Raw genomic sequence first — 22,145 nt, forward strand, 5'->3', positions numbered from 1 at the left:
ACTACCGCCTGCTCAAGAGGAGGTGGTAGCGGCTAGTGCGGCTGGTGGTTTAGCACGCGCTATTATGCGCGTTAAACCTCTAACGTGCCTTCGTAAAGATCCAACAAAAAGGAATAACTAAGTTACTGAACTTAATTTATAAAAAAATGTGATGATATATGAGATATAAAAGAAATGCAATAGAAAAGTGGATCGGCAAATATTTTGGTGTACAACTCTCAAGCATAATGAAACACTGATTTGCTACTGAGTAACATCACTGAGATCCAAAAATTTAGATAAGCTATTTTTTTTTATGTTTTGCCGCTTAACCCTTTAATTGGCAGATAGTGAAACAGCTGCTTTAGGTAATTTGATGTTGAATGAGAGCAACAGTACCAAGTAACAGGCATTTAGAGATGCAGATCTCCCATAAGACCCATAGAAGACACATGTTGCTTCTGAGCAACAATGCCAAATAGAGGGTTAAACAAAGTTTATGCCAAGCATTTTGTAATGCTGATCTAGGCACTAGCAAGTGCACAAATGGCATCCTTAAGAATGAACTCCTCGAGAAAGTCTTGAATTCTTATGCCTTTGTTAACCTTTTCCTATCTTAATAAATTTTACGTTACACTGGTTCCAATCGTAATTATTTTAGCAAAGTTTTGTATTATTCACTGTTATCATTTACGGCTATTGTAAACATAATGTAAATAAGTCATAAGTCTGTAAATTCAAATATTTTGTGTTCCTGGCTCTTTATTAGTCCGTACAGACTGTTTATCCACGATGGCAACGACATTTTAGGAATGTCCCATCATCCAGAACACACGATAGGAAAAGGTTAATTGCACCAAGCATGCAATTTAGAAAACAGTCTTTATACTTTGTCTTCATGGAATGTAAAATTCCTTGGGCACAAGGCTGTAGTAAGGATGTTGCATTGGGTGGGAGGTAAATGGCAAAAACATTATTTTTCACAAGAGTTTTTGAGGTGGATGTGCAGAGCAGTTGTCTAGAACCAGTAAAACTTTATAGTTCTCTTCTAGTTCAGCTTCTCTACAATGAGCTCTTGCTGCTGGCACAAAGTAGTTATGGAACCAGTCGCTAAATGTTTCTCTGGTTACCCATACTTTCTCATTAGCATAATAATCCACAGGTAGATGATGAACACCCTTCAAACATCGGGGATGTCGGCTTTTTCCAATCACTGCCCATTTTAATTTGTGTCTGCTCACAGCATTAGTATATGCAAGAACAGTTACCCTGTCTTTATATCCTTAAAACCAAATGGTGTTCATTCATCAGCTTGTGTCAATTTTTCTAGGAATATAGTGCCAGTAGAGATTTGTTTCAGCAGCACTGTAAATTTGTTCAGGCCAAGGTTTCCATCAGCTATCCTCTTAGTAAATTCATCCATATAACTTTCAGCTGCCTTGTAATCCGAAGAAGCTTTCTCACCAAAGAATTTTAGGTATTTACCACTGTGGCACTTAAATTTCTGCATCCAACATTCTGAATATTCACACTCACTGTCAATGTTCAGTTCTTGATGGTATTTTTTGGCTTGCTTCATTACCTTCAAACCTATCAATAGCATGGGTTCACACCTTCTTTGCCAAACCCACTCAATCAGCACATTATCTAAATATTTGTGGTTTTTTTCCATATTCAATAGGGTTTTTTCTGATTTTCTTAATTTCTGGTCATCTCTCACACTGTAAAACTTCAATAACTATCTTTCTGTTTCTTTAAGTCATATATGGCTGTTGTTTTCATACCATATTCTGTTGTACAGACACACGTCATCAAGCTTCTTCAGTACCTCAACTTTTTGTGCTGACAGTGATAAACACTTCCTTGTCTGCTTCTCACTGCTACCCTGCATGAAATCTGCACCTCTCTTTGCCATTTTCCAGCCCTCTGACCTTTTCTGCTTCTCACTGCCTCCCTGGAATCTGTATCTCTCCACTTTACAGCCCTCTGACCTTTTCTGCTTCTCACTGCCATCTTGGAATCTGCAGCTCTCCACTTTCCTGCCCTAAAACCTTAATTGCGCCGAGAACAGGAGAAACGCATGCACCTTCATTGGTTTCAGCGTGTGTCATTGTCAGAGAAAATGGCTACTTCCAGTTTGTGTCAAATTTTGGTTTTCAGAGCTTTTCAGTTTTTGGAATTTCAGATAAAGGATCTTGTACCTGTATACCTATATACATTTGCTGAGGTGCAAGAAATTAGTATAAGAAAATGCAAATGAATTAGACAGCAAGAAGACAATTCTCAAGGCCATTCCCACAGGTAAAAGGGATGCTCAAGGCACATAAAAAGTGATTAAGAATTATGCAATCCAAATAATTTATCTAATAATTATTTTTAACTCATGCTACATTTATTTTTAAATCTTCACTCACATTTATAAAATATAGAGAGCTCAACATTTAGATCTCAAGGACCTTGAAGAGGTCACTTCACTTTAATTATTGCTCTCTTTATACGTAAAATCAAAATTGTGTGAATTCCTCAAAACCTCCACTCTCATATAAAAAAGAAAAGGGACCTTTTTCTGGAAGAGTCCTGATACAGACAAAAACAATTATGTTTTGAGATGGATAATTTTATCCCTTATTAGTTTATTCTTTAACATGTACAAGGCTATATAATAGTTTATGACCTGGCCATTGATTTTACCCAATAAAATGGATTTCATCAGGAAAACATTCTTAAATTTCACAAAATAAATTTAACCCTTTAATTGGCAGATGGTGAAACTGCTGCTTTACGTAACTTGATGTTGAACGAGATCAACAGTGCCAAGTAAACAGGCATTTGGAGATGCAGATCTCCCATAAGAACCATAGTTTTGCAAATGAATAATTGTTTTCCCACCAATTTATTTGGATGATTTCTTGTGATATTTAGTGTGGGTAAAATAATTTTGACACCAGTTGTGATTTTTTTTTTTATTAAGAATTATAGCAAAATTCAGAATATGATATATTGGGAGAGGTGGGATTACAGGGAAGAACGAGGGAATAGTAGAATGAAAACTATTAAATGGGACATGGGATTCTGTTTTTAAGTAGTGTAGTAATGATACCTTCAATACATAATATAAAAATAAGACCTTAAAATGGAAAGGATGGAAATGGGATATATACATTTCTCCCTCCGTATTCGCGGTGGATACGTTCCAGCTATAGCCGCGAATATGGAAAAACCGCGAATAACTATTGTATATGTTATTTGCGGATTTTTGTAAAAGATAGCGGTTTTGTTATTAAAACCGCGAATAACATATACAATAGTTATTCGTGGTTTTGTGAACCAGCAATTTTCAGGGTGAAAGTTTTGAAACTTCGATTTTGTAGGAAAAAGCATGGAAGCAGAGTGAATGTTGGTAAACACTAAACTTTTTTTTACAGTACAGCAAAAGTAAAGGAATTTTAATATGACGTAATTTTTTAGGGTGGAGTCACCCAACGAAAAATCGCGAATATGTGAAACCACGAGTGCCGAAACCGCGAATACGGAGAGAGAAGTGTATCCAGGGCAGCGAGATGAGGGACTTCCTGGATAGAGAGTGAAGGCAGGCCATGTACTAGAAAATATAAGTAGTATACTATTTCTAGCCTTTGATTATCAAAATGGAAAGTTTATGCTTGACAAGGGGAAAATTAGAAGGAATGACTAGGGAAAGGAGAGGCAGTATTTTTTAAAGAGGAAAATAGCAGATTCTTCCAAAGTAGTTTAGTTTCTTTGTACTAAGCTCCCATGTTTGAAGCTGCTAGATTAGTGGTGTCCAGGTTTTTTCAATGGTGGAATATGAACAGGAGAATCTGCCTTCACAACCCTGAATAGCAAAAAACAACAACAAAGGAGACCAGTGATGCTCAGTCTCCTTTTATTGTGATTGACTCGACACGATTGTGTTTCGGCCCATAAGGGGCCTGCCTCAGGAGTCTTGTAATTAAGTTGTGATAGACAAAATCACAATGTTCTTTTACTCATCATGGAAAGTACTACTCCGTATAAAACCTGCACATATGCAAGAGTAGTATACGGAGTAGTACTTTCCATGAAGAGTAAGAGCGTGTGATTTTGTCTTCCACAACTTAACTACAAGGCTCCTGAGGCAGGCCCCTTGTGGGCCGAAACACGATCGTGTCGAGTCAATCACAATAAAAAGAGACTGAGCACCATTGGTCACCTTTGTTGTTTTTCAATGGTGGACCACAAGGTCAGAAGTATATGCGGGGATGGGATGCATGATCAGAAATCCATATGGAAACAGGCCACATGATTTATATACCTTCAATCCTGTTACTGTCTTCCAAAATTGCGAGTCCATATCCACCAAGTAACTACAGTGCTTCAAAATCATGTGTGCAAGGTAATTAGGTAATTTCTATTGTGTGCTAAAAATTTCAAGTGGGCTACATCCCAAGGACAGGGAGCCCTATGTTGGATGCCTCTTTTCTAGTCATATTCATCACATATTTTAACTTTTTCTTATATGGTTTAATACATGATTTAATATGTATTTGCATTAATTGTCCACATACTTTTATTTGTTTCCAGAGGCATATCCTGCAGCTATTTAGTTTAGCAGGGTTTGTTCATGTCTTTGTATTCTATAAATTAGCTTCTTACTGCTTGCTATGAATCTGTGTCTTTTTCATTCAGGAACAAGGGATGGGGTCAGAACTGATGATGTACAGTCTTTGGGCTCTGGGGTTGGAGAGGAGTATGAGCCAATCAGTGATGATGAACTGGAAGAAATTCTAGCCGATGATGCTGAGAAAAAGGAAGACCAGCAGGAGGATGAAAAGATTTCAGGTAAAGTGGAGAAGACCTCTTTTCTATGCTGGGCAGTTTATGTAATCTAAAAAGGTCTTTCTAATGGGATTGTCGTAGACTGTGCCCCTTCTTGCTGGCACTGCAATTTGTTCCAAATGAAATGACAGTAACTTTTTTGTTTTTTATTTTCTTTAAGGTAAGTAGTGGGGGTGTCCCAGTACTTTTTCTATTCCTTTATATTTAGAGTTTAGTTAAAATGAAGACTAGGATTTAATGCCAAGAGCTTTCATATGCAACTATCCTGGACACTGGTCCTCGGCCCCTGGTTTGCCTTCTTTGCTGTATACACCACCAGTATTTAAGTCTGGGTGCTATTGTCTGAAGTTGAGCAATGACTATAGCTCTTCTACTTCCCACATGCTTGAACACTACCAGTCCAAGGAGCAGAGCCATGGCCAATTGAACCCATGCCACATCTTAGGGCTCCTTTTACTAAGCTGCGATAGCGTTTTTAGCGCATGCTAAACTCGCGCTACACGGCAGCTCAATGCTGGCGTTAAGGTCAAGTGCGCGCGGCAATTCAGCGCACGCTAAAACCGCTATCGCAGCTTAGTAAAACGAGCCCTTAATGTTGCTGAACCACTGGACTGGCCCTGTTTGGGGAAAAGCTTTACTATATTTTATTGAAGTTCACATTTCATTCATCATACATTTCTTAATGTATTACAACTTTGATTTGATTGTTCGTTTGGAAGAGGGAACTTTTCTAAACTGGAAAAGTTGAAAGGGGACAGATTCAAAACGAATGCTAGGAAGTTTTTCTTTACACAACGTGTGGTGGACACCTGGAATGCACTTCCAGAGGACGTTATAGGGCAGAGTACGGTTCTGGGGTTGAAGAAAGGATTGGACAATTTCCTGCTGGACCTGTTGGGCCGCCGCGTGAGCGGACTGCTGGGCGCGATGGACCTCAGGTCTGACCCAGCAGAGGCATTGCTTATGTTCTTATGAGTCATAGCAGGTTCTCTAGTCCTCTTTGTAACCTATGAAGGGCAATTCACAAAAATCTGATGTCATAAAAATTAATATTTTGACAAAAGCAATTCTTCTATTTGTATTTTCACAAAGTCAGTAACACAATGATGGTTTTGTAATGGCTAATATGAAGACTTGATAACGTTTTTCAGCAAAAAGAAATAAGTAGATAATGAAGAGCCTTATGAAAGAATACATCAATGAGAAAATCTCAGTTTGTCCCTTAAGTGGACTTATCAGGTTTTTGCACAACATTCTTCAGATTTTTAGGTATTAGCAATCTTTGATGTATCTGTTTTTCAGATCCTATGGATGTAATTGACGTAGACTGGTCTAGTCTCATGCCAAATCAGCCAAAAGAACCAAGAGAAGCAGGAGCTGCACTCTTAAAATTCACACCTGGTGCTGTCCTGCTGCGAGTTGGCATTTCAAAACGACTGGCAGGACCTGACCTCTTTGCAAAGGTGAAAGAAACATGCCAGAGAGCTTTAGAAAAACCAAAAGGTAATTGATATCATTAAGTAATTCTTCTTTTCAAATCTAATTGATAAAAACAGTGGTAAACAAGTACTTCATAAACAGTTTAATTATGAAAGATACACATTCTTTTTAGTATCTTTTGAAATAGTAGTTTTTGTTTTATGCTTTATATATATTGCTCCCCCCTCTCCCCCCCCCCCCCCGCTCGCAAAGGCCCCCTCGCTCCAACCGGCCCCCCCGCCAGTACAACTTAAATTTACCCACCTCCCCGTCTAGCACCAGCACGCAGGCACAGCTCGTGAGCCTAGAAGATCTTCTGGCCTCCTGCTTTGGGTCATAGACAAAGCGCGCCTTTGTCCTGGCGCGCTTTTGACCTGACACCTCCGGTTTCTGCCTGCCTGCCTTGAGCATGCATCTGCGCATGCTCAAGGACTTCTAATTCTCCCTCTCGCCGAGATTCTCAGCGAGAGGGAGACTAGAAGTCCTTGAGCATGCGCAGATGCATGCTCAAGGCAGGGTGTCAGGTCAAAAGCGCACCGGGACAAAGGCACGCTTTGTCAATGACCCGAAGCAGGAAGCCGGAAGATCTTCTAGGCACACGAGCTGTGCCTGCGTTCCGGTGCCGGTGCTGGTGCTAGACGGGGAGGTGGGTAAATTTAAGTTGTACTGGCGGGGGGGGGGGCCGGTTCGCGTGGTGGTGGGGGGCCGGTTGGAGCGGGGGGGAAGCGATGCCGGTTATCGGGGGGGGGTGCTCGCAAATCGAGTCAACACTCGGTTTGCGAGTCAAAAGTTTGCTGAGTGTTTTGCTCGTCTTGCAAAACACTCGCAAACAGGGTTACTCGCAAACCGAGGTTTGACTGTATGTATATATATATATATATATATATTTGTTTTTAAATCTCTGCTAGAATTGTTATTTGATCAATATCTTAGGATACCAGGAAATTTCTTGTTAGGTTTTCAGTCCAGTCAAACCCTGCCTACAATCTCAGTTCATTCCTTTTTCCTCCCCATCCCTGCATTCCCAGTACCTCCCTTCAGCCCCTACTCTTGCGTAGGAAGAATAAGAAAGCTGCTCATCTTCCTACCCCTGCACCCCTCTTACTCCCAAGGCACTTCGACTTAACACATCCTTGTTCCTTCCCATTCTGTAGCCTTGAAATTCAAATTCTACACAGTGTATCAGGTCCCATGAGAAAAGCACACATGTGGCTTCTCTGCAGCCTTGCATACAGTTCTTAAACCAGAGTAAGGGCTCCTTTTACGAAGCTGCATTAGCGGCTTTATCGCATGTAACTTTTTATCACGCGCTAACCCCCACGCTAGTCAATAAACTACCGCCTGCTCAAGAGGAGGCGGTAGCGGCTAGCGCGGCCGGCAAATTAGCGCGCGCTATTACGCGCGTTAAATCGCTAAAGCGGCTTCGTAAAAGGAGCCCTAAAAGTTGTGAGTAAGTGGGAACTGGTAGTGAATTTTTGTGGTTTACAGACTGAATTGTCCTTATTTCTTAAAGACAAACTGGGGGGGATGATTTATTTTTTGTTTAATTTTAGGAGGATCCTTACTATAGTCAGTCAGGGCTGCAGCTAGCTATGTGCGTCTAATGTAGTTGTAGAAGGCACAAGGGAAGCTGGGGTGGCAAAATTGCATCCATTCTATTGGCTACCCTTGTTGTCATGCTACAAGTGGATGAGGTGAGGGCGTGCCAGGAGCACTTGGAGACATGCTGTATGTACAGGGCATATTTCCGCTTATTCCTTTCTTCTGTAATAACTTTCTTAAAATTCAGTTTATTTGGGCTTAGGATTTCTTTTCCTGTGAGAGCCTTCTTTCCTTAAAAGAGAATGTGAATTGGAGAGAGGAGACATGACATGTCTAAAAATTTGAAAATGAACTTCAAAACATTTCTGGCACATTCTGACAGCGCTCATTTGTCTACATTAAACTGATGAAAGTGGGACATGCTGGAGAAAACTGGCTCTTGTGCTGTTCAGTGTGGATCATTATTTCCTAGATATTACCACGTGTATCTGATGCTTCTACAAATCAAATGGAAGTAAAAATAAATCATACAATAGAACCCTGAAGCATTAATCTTTTTTTCCCTGTAGGTGTAAAATAGAGAAAAAAAAAAAGCCTTAAATCATACCACTGGCCAGTGCTCCCACTAAGGATTGGCCAGGTGTGTGTGAATTTTTTTTTTCATTTGAGTGGCAAGTTCTAAAAATTTTTTTTTGTATGAGCAGCAAGTTTTAAAAAAAAACAATTTTCACAACCATGTAAAATCTGCTCCTAGAATGTATGAGCGATTGCTCACGTGCTTAGCTTAGAGGGAATATAGCCACTGGCATACAAGCAGAATTAAAACAGACCAAAGCATATATTTTAAATTATTTAAATTACTGATTTAGTTTGTACTTTCTTTGAAAGTAGGATATAAAATAATTAGGAGAAAATGGTCCTGTTACCAATGAAGAAAGTAGAATATGAAAAGTATCTTCTAGCACAATGATCATCAATATTTTTTCAGTAGGAGTCCCTTAGGCAAAAAAAAAAACAAAAAACACCCCAAACCCTTAATGTGAGAGTCAAGATTGTTATTGGTCATACTAGGCACAGGGGAATGCCCTCTCCAATAATACAGCTGGCCTGATGATTTCCTTCTGTGATGTGGCAGCCTGGATGAGTATTAATATTTAGAGTAACTTATTTAATTGTATTAGTCTATTCCCCTCATCCTGTCTTTTTGCAAGCCCCCCCCCCCTCCAACAAACACACAGAGCTTGCAGAATATATTCTTATAGCATCAACCTACGGTTCCCTGATAAATTTTACAGGCATAGAAAGTAAAGCAAAGTCTGTCACTTAAGTGGCAGCTAATGGCCCTTATAAGTTACTGCAATATCTTCAGTTTTCTGATCCTCATTTTCATCCCTTTGAAGCCTTCCCTCCTCCATTTTAACTTAGCTCAAACTTGATGTGATCCCTGATTCTGTTTGCTTGGATATATAAGACAATACTACTGCCGTGCTTCTTAGATTTGTGCTGCTTTCTGGTTTACAGTCTATTACTAATCTGAGTCTGCCTTTGTTGACTGTCAAAGATGAAAATACTTCATTTACTGTATAGAGGTTCTTTTCAGTGAAAAACATAACATTCTTTATCTTATACTCCTGTGAAGAAATGAGATGCAAGAAGGCAATACCCATATCTGTTGTAGTACGTCAATCCATTTGCATTTATGTGAACTTATTTAATGTTGAAATAAAATAATTTAGTGAGAATTGAGGTAGTTCAACATAGGCATAACATTGGTTTCTAAATGTGTTTTTACTTTAGCAAGTTTTGTATGTGTATCTACTATATAGGTAGCGAGACACTGTTTGAACATGACCTTGGGGCATTGAACATGGCTGCTCTACTGAGGAAGGAAGAACGAGCTGGACTCCTTAGTAACCTTGGACCTTGCTGTAAAGCATTGTGCCTCAGAAGAGATTTAGCAATTCGCAAACAGCTGGTGAAGAATGAAAAGGTAAGTTTCAACAGTATTCTGTAGCATTTTTAGTTCCCGCTAAAAAAGAAATAACCTTTGCAATGATTGTTTCCAAAGTAGTTTGATAAATTATATAGGATATGTTTTTATTAGATGCTATTTCTTTCTCTGTGGAGTCCAATATCATTTCTTTGTCCTGAAGCAGTAAGTTTGTCCTTAATTCTGAGAGGTTCATAGGGTGTGAGGGTAATGGTGATTTTCTAATTAATAGAAGCAATTTCATCTAATGCTTGTCATGTGTATTAAGTAGATTTTTATTTATTTCTCCTCACTTTCTTTTACTTCTCCTTCCATTAAAATTGTAGTGTACTGTGTTAATAGATCATTGTATATTAGTTGAGGCATTATGGTAACCATAATAGTTTTTTATTTCCTACATTTTTCTTGGGTCTTCTCCTGTTTCTTATATACAAATGTGGTCTGTTTGTCTGTTAAATATTTGTGTGTAATGTACAGGGTGTCCACAAAAACACTTCTTGATTTTAAATGGTTACAAAACCAAAATTTATTGGAATATTCTTTCACCTTTGAGGCTACAGTTTCGTTAACTCATAAAGTTTCATATGGTATCTGTTGATTACATACACTTGATGTGCACCCCACCTGATACTCGGCAAACATCAATGCGATAATTAAGCTCGGATCAGACTCTCCGAAGCATATCCGGCGTGATTGCATTTATAGCTTTAGTGATGCGTTTCTGCAGATCATCCATAGTTGCAGGTAGTGGAGGTACGTACATTCTGTCTTTCACGTACCCCCAAAAGAAAAAGTCACAAACAGTCATGTCCAGTGAGCTCGGGAGTCACTTGAGGAACACCTGGTCATTTTGTCGCGTTGCATTGTCTGAAGGTTATAATATCTGCACCAATTCCAGCTTATAAGAGTGAAAGTGAAAATGATTGTGTAAGATCTTACTAACCGTGTTTTTGGAACATGTATTATTTATAAACATATTCCAATAAGTTTAGATTTTGTAACCATTTAAAATCAAGGAGGCTTTTTGTGGGCACCCTGCATAACAATGAAATGAAAAAATAAAAATAGTGATTGTATTTTCTCTCTTGTTTTGGATCACTGTGTAGAAATGATTAGTAATAGGTTTGGTTTTTTTTTGTCATTGCGTGTGCCATGAAGTAACTCTTTCTTTTGTAATCCACACAGGGCACTGTAAAACAAACCTATTCAAATCCTCCAGTGGTGGACAGTGAACTACTGAGATTAAGTTTACGGTTATTTAAAAGGAAGAGTGTGAATCATGGGCCTGTGCAGGAAAAGACAAAAGACAAAAAACTTTCACAGCTAACTGCACAGCCAGAAACTTGTGTTTCGTAACTTAAAGACAACTGCACTACATTTTGCTGCAATGATATCCAAACAGTAATCTTAATATTTCACCTTTCCAACAGTTTAGTTTTCTAAAGCAGCTTCAGGAGACTGCGAACCACAGTTATACAGAAAAGAAAGTGATATGCAACATCTGTAATTTTTAGTGAACATTTATTTTAACTTTTGAGTGTTTTTCCAGTCTTCTAACATGATATCTTTTATGAAGCATAAACTGGTCTTGCTGTAATACTGAGGCTTCCATTCTTCTCATTCTTTCAGAGCAGTGGGCAGTAAAAGAAGCAGACTTTTGTATATTGTATTTTTTGTTTTAAATGAAATACACTTTCTTATGAAATTATGTTGCTGACCATTTTTTATTTTATTTTATTTTTTTATTTATTTATCAATTTTATACAATATTTCCAAGCATAACATCTTGTACAGTAAGATTGTAATTAGGAACTTCAGAAAAGAAAAACACAATAGGAGAAATACTAACATATTCTCCTTACAATTAAGCAATCTATAGTCCACAATTATTATGATCCAAGACTTCAAAAGAGTGACAATAACAATCAAGGAAAATCAATTTAATCTTAAAGAAAATCTAAGTGACTGAAGTTGTAGGGAGTAATTAACCATGTGTTTCAGTTGTTACTTCCATTATTCCACCTTTCTCAAGACATTTCAAAGCTACAAACTTTGTTAGGTGCGTCGGATCAAAGAAGATATATTTATCTGAACCATAATGAACAATACATTTACAGGGAAATCTAAGAAAAAAATTTCCCCCCACTGAAATTACTCCAGATTTTAGTAACAAGAACTGCTTTCTCTGTTTTTGAGTCTCTTTGGTGACATCTGGAAAAATCTGTATTTTCTGACCTAGAAACTCTTTAGTTTTATTTTTAAAGAACATCTTCATTATCCAATTCTTATCTGGCACCAATGCAACAGTCACCAACAACATTGCTGGTATAGCCAATTCATTTATTGAAGTTTCCAATAGTGTAGAAATATCCAATTGTGGTTCCTGTTGTCCCTCATTAGTCAATTGCTGGTCCAATTTTCTGACAGGTAAGTAGAATACTTGTGTGAATGGTGGAATTAGTTCCTCTGAAACTGAAAAAATCTCCAGGAAATATTTATTTAACAATTCCCTGGGGGACATAGAAGGAACCCTAGGGAAATTTAGGAAACGCAAGTTATTGGCACGATGGCCATTTTTAATCATTTCCAGTTTCCACCTAATGTTAATACTATCTTTAATCACAATTTATTGTACTTGTTTAACCCCTGTTATTTCAGCTTCATTTTTTTGAGACATAGTTTTAACTGAGGTCATTTCTAATTGTAATGCATTCAGTTCTTGTTCCTGTTTATCAATTTTCATTTCCAGCATTTTAATTTGTGGATTCAAGGAGTTTCCCAGTTTAACAACTAAGTCATTATGATTTCAGTGGGTTTTTCAACCGTGAAAGAAGAAATCTCACATCCCAAGTTTGTAGTTTTTGGGTCTTGTTGTACCTCCCTCTTCCTTGATGTTTCAGCCACAGTATCACTCTCCAGACTCAAAAAGTCTTTTGGTATATCCGTACCATAGCTCATTGGACGCGCCTTGTTCCCTTGGCGAGCTAGTACACTGTGGTTGAGGGAGAGTGTCTCTTGCTTCAGGGCTCAGCGTGACTTCTAGCCCAGGAATTCTTGCGGCGTCACTCTGTGCCACCGAGTCCTGCGGGTGATTCCCTGATGTTGAGAACTCCCTCTGAAGGCGGTTCAAGAGCTGCTCGATAGTGAGAGGAGGAGGATTTTCAGAGCGCCGCAAGGCTGCAGCGGCACTTCTCCCTCTCCTCTTAGGCATGAGGAAACACTCGGACAGAGCTGAGAAAATGCAATAAGGTAAAAGTTCCAATTTCTACCGAGTGCTTGAGAGACGCTTCCCCATATTCAGCCACTCGCGGCCATCTTGAATCAGGTTACTGATCATGATTGATATTCATGCAGATCATATCATATAACCTACAGTTATCTAAGCTTAAAATAAAAAATCAATTCTATAACTAGGAGTATGCGGTAACTCACAAATGCCGAAAAAATGAGCACTTGTGCATGGAAATAAGGACACAGGTAAGTGCTGTGGTATGCAACTACGAAGGGGATATTTGTAGGTGGAACAGGGGTGAAGCTTCAAGTTTTGAAAATCCTGTTTTTTTTTCTGAACTGTGAAAAAGTGGGGGCTTCAGGTTTTAAAAATAACAGTACTGTGTTATTTTATTGGTGAAGTGAGATTATGGGTTGGCTACCATTGTACTATGATTAGTTGCCTTGAACTTGAGTCCGGCATGGAGGGGCCATTTCCTGGGGTGCTTTAATTGCTTGGGACAAAAGTTTAGGAGCACATGTGATTTGCTACACTGCACATCTCTGAACGCTATCATTCTGAATTATATATTTCCGATTTTGCTCTTGGTATAGCATTTTATACCTGCCTATTTTCTCTTCTCCTTTCTGCACTGCTTCCTTTCACTTAGGTTTGCCAGAGTTTCTTAACTAGACCTAAATCACCCTTAGAAATAAAAACAAAACCCCTCTGTTCTTTACTATTTAGGGAAATTTCATTTTTTTTCTTTTATTCCCTCCCTGCCACTCACCCTCCCACTTCATAGCTTTCATTTCCTGTATAGCATTCCTAATTTCATCTTCTAAACTGATTGGTATTCATTATCATAGTTGAGGTGTTTTATCTCATTCCATCCAGGCAACATGAGTTACATTCAGTACAAAAGCTGTGGTGCCTTCAGCCTAAGACAAACATGTGGAGTCTTAGAGCTTGCCCCATCTGTAGGATGGATGGTTCAGCTGTGAAACCCACATTCTCGGATGGCAGCCTGTGGTTGTCGTGACGTGCACCAGCACATTGTTATGAAGAAAGCTGCATTGTGTTGACGTAACTCTCTTCTGCCACTAAAACAAATGGCACACTAAGACTACCTCGGATCACAGTGAGGTAGGTCTTGTCAGACAAAACTGATCAATTTCTTTCACAAGGTGATCAGAGAATTAGATAAAGGGAGTGCGCTAGAGGTGGTGTATTCAGATTTTAGCAAAGCCTTTGACAGTGTTCCACACAGGCGTCTAATAAATAAACTGAGTTTCCTTGGGATGGGTCCCAAAGCAACGGGCTTGGTCAGAAACTGGTTGAGTGAAAGACGACAGAGGATAGTGGTCAATGGAGATCTCTCTGAGGAAAGGGATGTTACCAGTGGTGTGCCTCAAGGTTCAGTTCTTGGGCCTGTTCTTTTTAACATTTTTGTGAACAATATTGCTGAAGGGCTGTCAGGTAAGATTGTCTCTTTATGGATAATACCAAAATTTGTAATACAGTGGACACTGGATGTGTGAATAGCATGAAGAGAGATCTGGTGAAGCTTGAAGAATGGTCTGAAATTTGGCAGCTAAGATTTAATGCTAAGAAATGTAAGGTCATTTATTTGGGCTTTAAAACCCCAAGGGAGCAGTACAGTTTAGGGGGTGAAGAACTTATGTGTATGACAGAAAAGCGGGACTTGGTTATGATTGTATGTGATAATCTTAAAGTGGCCAAACAGGTTGAAAAGGTGACAGCAAAAACTAGAAGGGTGGATATAGAGAGGTATGAGCAGTAGGAAAAAGGAGGTATTGATGCCCCTGTATAAGACTGGAAAGTGGAAAATGTTACGCTGATCTTCAAGATAGGTGAGTCAGACCTCGGTACCGGAAAAGATGGTAGAAGTTCTGATAAAGGACCGCATCATTGATCATCTTGCCGGACGCAATCTGATGAGTACCAGCCAGCACGGCTTCAGCAAAGGAAGATCTTGCTTGATGAACTTGCTGCACTTCTTCGAGAGAGTAAACAGGCAGATAGATAAGGGTGACCCGGTCAACATTGTATATCTGGATTTTCAGAAGGCGTTCGACAAGGTTCAGCATGAACGATTACTTTGAAAAATTGCGAGCCATGTAATCAAGGGTGAAATACTCATGTTGATTAAAAACTGGCTGGCGGATAGGAAACAGAGAGTGGGGGGGGGGGGAAATGGACATTGCTTGGACTGGAAAAGCATCACGAGTGGAGTGCCTCAGGGTTTGGTGCTTGGATCCATGCTCTTCACCATATTTATAAATGACCTGGAAATTGGTACAGTGAGTGAGGGGATTAAATTTGCAGACAATACGAAGTTATTCAGAGTAGTGAAGAAGCAGGAGGATTGTGAAGACCTGCAACGTGATATAAACATGCTCGAGAAATGGGCCACGACATGGCAAATGAGGTTTAACGTGGATAAGTGTGAGGTAATGCATGTCGGTAACAAAAATCTTATACACAAATACAGGATGTCCGGTGCAGTACTTGGAAAGACCCCCCCAGGAAAGAGACTTGGGAGTACTGGTCAACAAGTCAATGAAGCCGTCTGTGCAATGCACAGCAGCGGCGAAAAGGGCGAACAGAATGCTAGGAATGATTAAGAAGGATTTCACGAACACATCGGAGAAGGTTATCTTGCCAATGTACCGAGCCATGGTATGCCCTCACCTGGAATACTGCATCCAGCACTGGTCGCCGTACATGAAGAAGGACACAGTACTACTCGAAAGGGTCCAGAGAAGAGCGACTAAAATGGTTAAGGGGCTGGAGGAGTTGCTGTACAGTGAGAGATTAGAGAAACTGGGCCTCATCTCCCTTGAAAACAGGAGACTGAGAGGGGAAATGATTGAAACATTCAAGATAATGAAGGGAATATACTTAGTAGATAAAGACAGGTTGTTCACCCTCTCCAAGGTAGAGAGAACAAGAGGGCACTCTCTAAAGTTAGTTGGATAGATTCCGTACAAACGTAAGGAAGTTCTTCACCCAGAGAGTGGTAGAAAACTGGAACGCTCATCTGGAGGCTGTTATAGGGGAAAACACCCTCCAGGGATTTAGGACAAAGTTAGACAAGTTCCTGCTGAACCAGAATGTACTCAAGTAAGGCTAGTCTCAGTTAGAGCACTGGTCTTTGACCTAAGGGCCACCGCATGAGCGGACTGCTGGGCACGTTGGACTACTGGTCTGACCCAGCAGCGGCAATTCTTATGTTCTCTCCGGTTATAGTTGTCTTGTGTGACATGAACTCTAGAAGCAACAGTCCTTCATCATCCCAGGAGACAGTTGCCAAGACTTTGACTGCTGAATTTTCTGTCTTTAACTTTTTTAGTGTGGGGGGATGACTTGTGCTTCCCCTGCATTGACTTCACTTTGGACTCAGGATCTTTGTGATACACCCAAGTCTCATCTCCAGTTACCAAACAGCAACAAAATTCACTTGGTCTTCACGGAACATCGCCAAGTTTTCCTGGAGCCTCGTGGCCTTCTGTCAAGGTATCCGCATTCTTAGAACCCATCTTGCACTATCCTTGGACATGTTCAACCTTTCATGAATTATTTTCCAAACTTTACCTGCTGAGATGCCCATTTCTTCAGCTATTCAAGAAACCTTAAATTTATCTGACAAAATGAAATCTCAGCCTTCTTCCACATTTCTGTGGAACTTGCTTCCAGTGTGAGGGTCATCTTCAATAGACTACCCCACTTAACCCTTTCAGGACCAAGGGACATATTTGTCCCATAACTTTAAAATCCTATAAATTTTGATTGGGATAGTCTACAGTTCTAAATTTGATATGTACGGATTCCATATGATACTGCCTTTATGTAAACAAACTGGTTCTGACATTCATTCATTAGCATCGTTGCCAGATTGACGAGAAGATTCACTTGCCACACTGTCCATAAGCCAGAAGTTTGATTTTTTTTAAAAAAAAATAATGATATTTCACAAAAAAAATCAATTTTTTGGCATCTGCAAGCCCTTTTTACCATAAAAATGTCGTCAAAACCACAAAAATTGGCCTACGATCCTTATGGTCCTGAAAGGGTTAAAACTGCATGCACCAAAATTTCACTTTGTAGAATGATGAGGCAGACTCGCCATAAACTGCAGTCATGAATTCATTAATCTCTTTTGGCTTGTTCCCTTTTTTTTTTTTTTTGAGAAACTTTATCACTGAACAGTGCTCCAAATCTAGCAGTTTTTTACTTGATTCACACGAGCACTCTCCTGACTTGCTATCTCTTGGAATGTTAGACTCGCACTGAGCCGCAGCTGTGCATGAGTAACCCTGAGACATGTCACAACACGCTTGCTACTTTCTATCATCCTCAGGTAAATAAATTGAACACCTGTCATACAATCTTGAAAGTAATATTAGTTTTTACAGGCAAGTTTATGAAAATATCCTGAAACATTGTCAAATTTCTTATTGCAGTATTTTGGATTAATTGAAGTTTGTTAATTAAAGATGAACTTTATCATACATATAAAGAATTACAGTAATCTAGTTGCAAAAGAGCAAACATTTGAACTAATGTAACAAAGTGTTGATCATATGAAAAGGGTATAATCAGACTTAGTTGTGTCAGGTTATATAAGGATTTCTTCCACAAATTGGAGACCTGTGTATCACATGATAGACAATTCTAAAATAATTCCAAGAACTCTAGAACGTTTTTCAACATTTAAGGAAATTCTAGAAGTTAGTGCTATATTTGACTGCCCAAGTAAAAATCTTATTCATGCATTTAAAAATTTTGATATTTATATATTTGAATTAGAGCCAGTGGGAATCAACAAAAGAAATATCTGCATAAGATAATAAACTTTGCCCATTTTCTAATAAAATAGACCCCCCAAAAACTTATAAAAAGCATGGGCAATAATGGGGAACATTGGGGTACCACACAAAATAACCTTCAACCTTGTGAAAAGACACCATTTTTTTTCAAACACAGTATGAACAAGAAATCTTTAAACCAATTAAGTGTGCCTCCAATACCCAATTCAGCTTTGTTATTAATAATGAATGATCGACTTGAGTCAATGGCAGCAGATTTGTGTATTGAATTATAATAAGATAACCTGCTGACCTTGACTCATCAATTGCCTTACTTTTGAAGTCAAAGTTAGTAAGAGTAATTCTGTGTACTATGGCACAAAATCCATATTGAGAAGGATGTAAGCAAGAAAATTTATCAATGAAAACCAACAATTGTTTAGAGACAATGGATGCCAGAAATTGGTCTAAAGCAGGCTTATCCAAGTTCAGTCTTTGAGAGCTGCAAGCAGACTATATTTTCAGAATATTCTTAATGAATATGCACAAAAGAGAGCTGCATACAATGGATATAATGGACATACAATCTTTCTCATGTGTATGCATTAGGTATATCCTGAAAACCTGGCCTGTTTGCAGCCCTCAAGGACTGAACTTGGACAAGCCTGGTCTAAAGTTTGACAGTAAAGTCAGATCTTTGACTTAGATATAGGAGTAAGGGTTATATGGCTCATTTCAACTGGTAGAGAACCTAATTTAAGTAATTTGCTAAAAAATAAAACCAACCAAGAAAGGGTTGGGTCTGAAACCTTAGAAAACAAGTATGATGGAAATGTATCCAAAACACAGAGCCAAGAAGCCAATTTTCCAAGTAGAGGAGATAAATCACTAAGTGTGATTACATCAAATGTAGTCCAAAATTGATCTGCATGAACTCCTCCACTTGTATAAGAAGCAAGGTGATTTTGGTCTCCAGCAGATAGTGGACATGTAGTCTGTGCAGTCTGCATTAACGTGTTAGGCCTGAGGAGGAAGCTGTCTTGGGGGGGGTGGGGGGGAGGGGCTTTAGAATTTCCTTTTCCTTAGTCGTCTGAGGGATACTTTACTCTTCCTTAAAAAAAAAAAAAAAATTAGCCATCTGTTCTTACTTTCACTGTGTGTACATGTTGTGAAGTGTTGGTCTGTTGAGGCCACATTTACCCCAAAGGTGTTACCTCTAGTTGGCTAGTCCTCCCCCTCCCCTCCCACCCCCCGCGAGTTTCTCATGATGGGATGAATGCTGAGATACTCTGACAGTGTAACTCCATGTCAATTCAAAATTGCTTCCATTCCACAGCCCTGGGTATTAGACACACACACACACCTGCTTTCAAAAGCCATTTACCCAGGTATATAAGCTATTTGAAATTTAGCATCAAAGTGCACACTAGTGGTTTTTTTTTGTGTGTGTGGGGGGGGAGTTGGGTGGCTTTTTTGTTTTGTTTTGGTTTTTGAGTTGTGCAACTAGTGACCTATTGTTTTGCTTTAGCTTCAGCTGCAATCCACAGAAGCTGCTGCTCTAAATTCACTTTTCTGCTGTCTGCTGGAATCAGGACGCAGAATCAAGGAGGGGAAACCGGAAAAATAGGCCCATCCATTGCCTCTCTCTGACTGGAGAGGAGTGGAGGTGTAACCTAAAGATTAGAGCAGTAGCCTGAGAATGAGGAAACCTGATTCAAGTCCTGTTGTCTCCTTGTGTTCTTGGCCAAGTCAATTAAGCCTTGTAAGCCCTACCTACTGGACCTGAATATAACTTATCCAGGTACAAAATAAGTACCTGTATATACAAGTGTAAACAGCTTTGAATGTGTGAATGTGTAACCACAACAAAACAGTACACTTCCCCCTCTGCATTTGCGGTTTCACCAATCGTGGTTTCGGTTATTTGTGGTTTTTTGTTTGCAGGCTCCACCCCCCAAATTACATCAGAGAAAATTGCTTGGAGCAGCATTGTACAGAGGAAATCGCTGCTCCCAGCATTGTACAGAGGAAATCGCTAATCTTTCTTCAAAGGGACAGGTCAGTTATTCGCGGTTTTATTATATTCTCCAGGGTTTTGTAACAGAAAACCGCGAAATAACATATGAAAAGTTATTCACAGTTTTTCTGTATTCGCTGACTTGTTATTCCCCTGTCACCGCGGATGTGGAGGGGAAAGTGTTCCTTTTCCCCTTAAGCTACAACTGGAAAAGGCATGAGCTAAATCCAGAATCCCTTCCTCTATGAACAGAAGACAGTGGAATCGCTAGGTATTTAATCAGTATTCAGGTGCATGGAGTCCCTTCTCAAGATTTTGATTATTAAGCCCACTAATCATAGCTTGGCCTCCCACCCCTAAGAATGATCCTGTAAAAACACATAATTGGGCATCATACATCATTAACAGCATCACAGCTTCCCCCCACTACTAAAGATGTTATAAAGTAATACAAAACTCTGCAAAAAAACCTACAGCAAATCTGACATCCTACAACAGTACTAACTGCCAGGAATTGCACAGCACCAGTCCCTACCTATGAAAAGGCAGTAATGAAATTATTACACTAGTCTTTTGCATCCCAATAATCCTACAATGAGAACAGAATATGGCAGAGTGCGACAGAATCCTACAGTAGCACTAAAATGCTTCATCCCTGTTACGTGCACAGCACAGAGAGATTTTCACCAAACAGCCCCCCCCCCCCTTTTTACAAAACTGCAATAGCGTTATTTTAGCCGAATGCTCTGCGCTGCTTCCAATGCTCATAGGAACTCTTATGAGTTTCGGGAGCAGCGCAAAGCATTCAGTGCACCGGTCTGCGTGAAAAAATGCTATCACAGTAAAGTGTGGGGGGGGGGGGGAGAGAATAAGGTATTCATGAGTTAGAAATATTCAAACAAAAGTGACTGGAAGCCCCAAAAAGCCAAATTCTGCATGCAGTGAAACCCTGAAGAAAGAAATAGAAATGCATTTCTTGTACTGAGCAAAATGCAAGGTACATATTTTACAAAGTTGACATTTTCAGATTAATAAATTCAAATTAAAATGTTTTTTCTACCTTTGTTACCTGGTATGCATTTTATTTTATTAATCATATTGGTTCCAGTTGCTGGTTTCTGCTTTCCTGTATTTTTCTCCATTCAGATTTCACAATCTAATCTTCTGCATCCCCTTTAACCACAGAAAGGCAGTAATCCTACCCCCTTTCCTTTATCACAAACATAAACTGTCAGCCTTTTGTATCTGTGGGAAATTGGTTCCAGGACCCCCTGTGGATACCAAAATCCACGGATGCTCAAGTTCTCTTAATTCCCTCCTCCACACCCCAGAATGGTCTCTCCCACCCTCATGGACTGGACCCCGCAGCTCACTCGCTCTCTTTCTCTCAGGTTCTTCGCACCCAGTATATCTGAAAGGCAATCTTCAGCCTTGCAACAGCAGCAGTAGTACTCAAAGGCCATATACGGTAATGCTGCCCAATTTCCAAGTATTGAGCTATCATCAGGCAGAAAAAAAACTTATTAGGTAAAGACCTGTATGTATCAAATTATTATTTTTTTTAATTCAGTATTATTCTTTAAAGATCAATTATGTAATTCCAATAATTCTGTTCACTCACCTGGAAAGTGCTGTAGAACTCCAAATAGTAAAAAAAATGTGTTGGCATAAAGATGGACCACAAAACGCTCTACGGAGCTTCTCTATCTCATAAGAAGTGTTTCTTCAGGAGCTAAACAGTCAGTCTTGTTGCTAATATAAGCTGTGTATCATTTCAGTCGAACTGTCATTGCCGTTCTGCAAGATGATTGTCCTTTTAACTTGCTATATTAGTGTTCCTTTCCAGATTGAATACAATGGAATTAAAACCTAGATGTCTCAATCCGTCCTCCTTTTTCTGGAGCCATATGGTAACCCTAACCCATCTCATCAGAAAAGCCATAAGTCAGATCAAAGTTCATAGAGACCAACATCCTGTCTCCACCATTGGCCAGTCTGGGTCAAAGCTTATCCCAAAAAGTAGATATATTTCACATAGTTCCTTTTCTAGGCTGAGCAATAGCTCTCCCAAGTCTACTTGGCTAATAATTTTTTATGACCTTTTTATCGAATGAATCCAAACCTATTTTGAACTCTACTACGTATGTTAGCTGCCTTGACCACAACATCCAGCAGCTGATTCTACAGCTTAATTATGCACAGATTAAAACCTTTCTCCCCCTCCCCCTTTTTACTTAAACATTGCTGTCATTGATGGAT

At 39.4% G+C, this 22,145-nt stretch overlaps 1 protein-coding gene across 5 annotated transcripts in view; it reads left to right on the plus strand.

The window, feature by feature from the left end:
• Positions 1 to 11,534, plus strand: part of ZC3H13 (zinc finger CCCH-type containing 13) — a 143,832-nt gene extending 132,298 nt beyond the window's left edge. For all 5 annotated transcript variants that reach the window (XM_033947893.1, XM_033947889.1, XM_033947891.1 and 2 more), the window contains 4 exons: positions 4,666 to 4,818; positions 6,118 to 6,318; positions 9,663 to 9,826; positions 11,012 to 11,534. In XM_033947893.1, coding sequence (XP_033803784.1) covers positions 4,666 to 4,818; positions 6,118 to 6,318; positions 9,663 to 9,826; positions 11,012 to 11,182 — 689 coding nt within the window. In that variant the 3' untranslated portion in view covers positions 11,183 to 11,534. The remainder of the gene's footprint in view (positions 1 to 4,665; positions 4,819 to 6,117; positions 6,319 to 9,662; positions 9,827 to 11,011) is intronic.
• Positions 11,535 to 22,145: the final 10,611 nt, after the last annotated feature.

The sequence above is a fragment of the Geotrypetes seraphini genome, chromosome 6 (genome assembly GCF_902459505.1).
Source record: "Geotrypetes seraphini chromosome 6, aGeoSer1.1, whole genome shotgun sequence".
NCBI classification, from domain to species: Eukaryota; Metazoa; Chordata; class Amphibia; order Gymnophiona; family Dermophiidae; genus Geotrypetes; species Geotrypetes seraphini.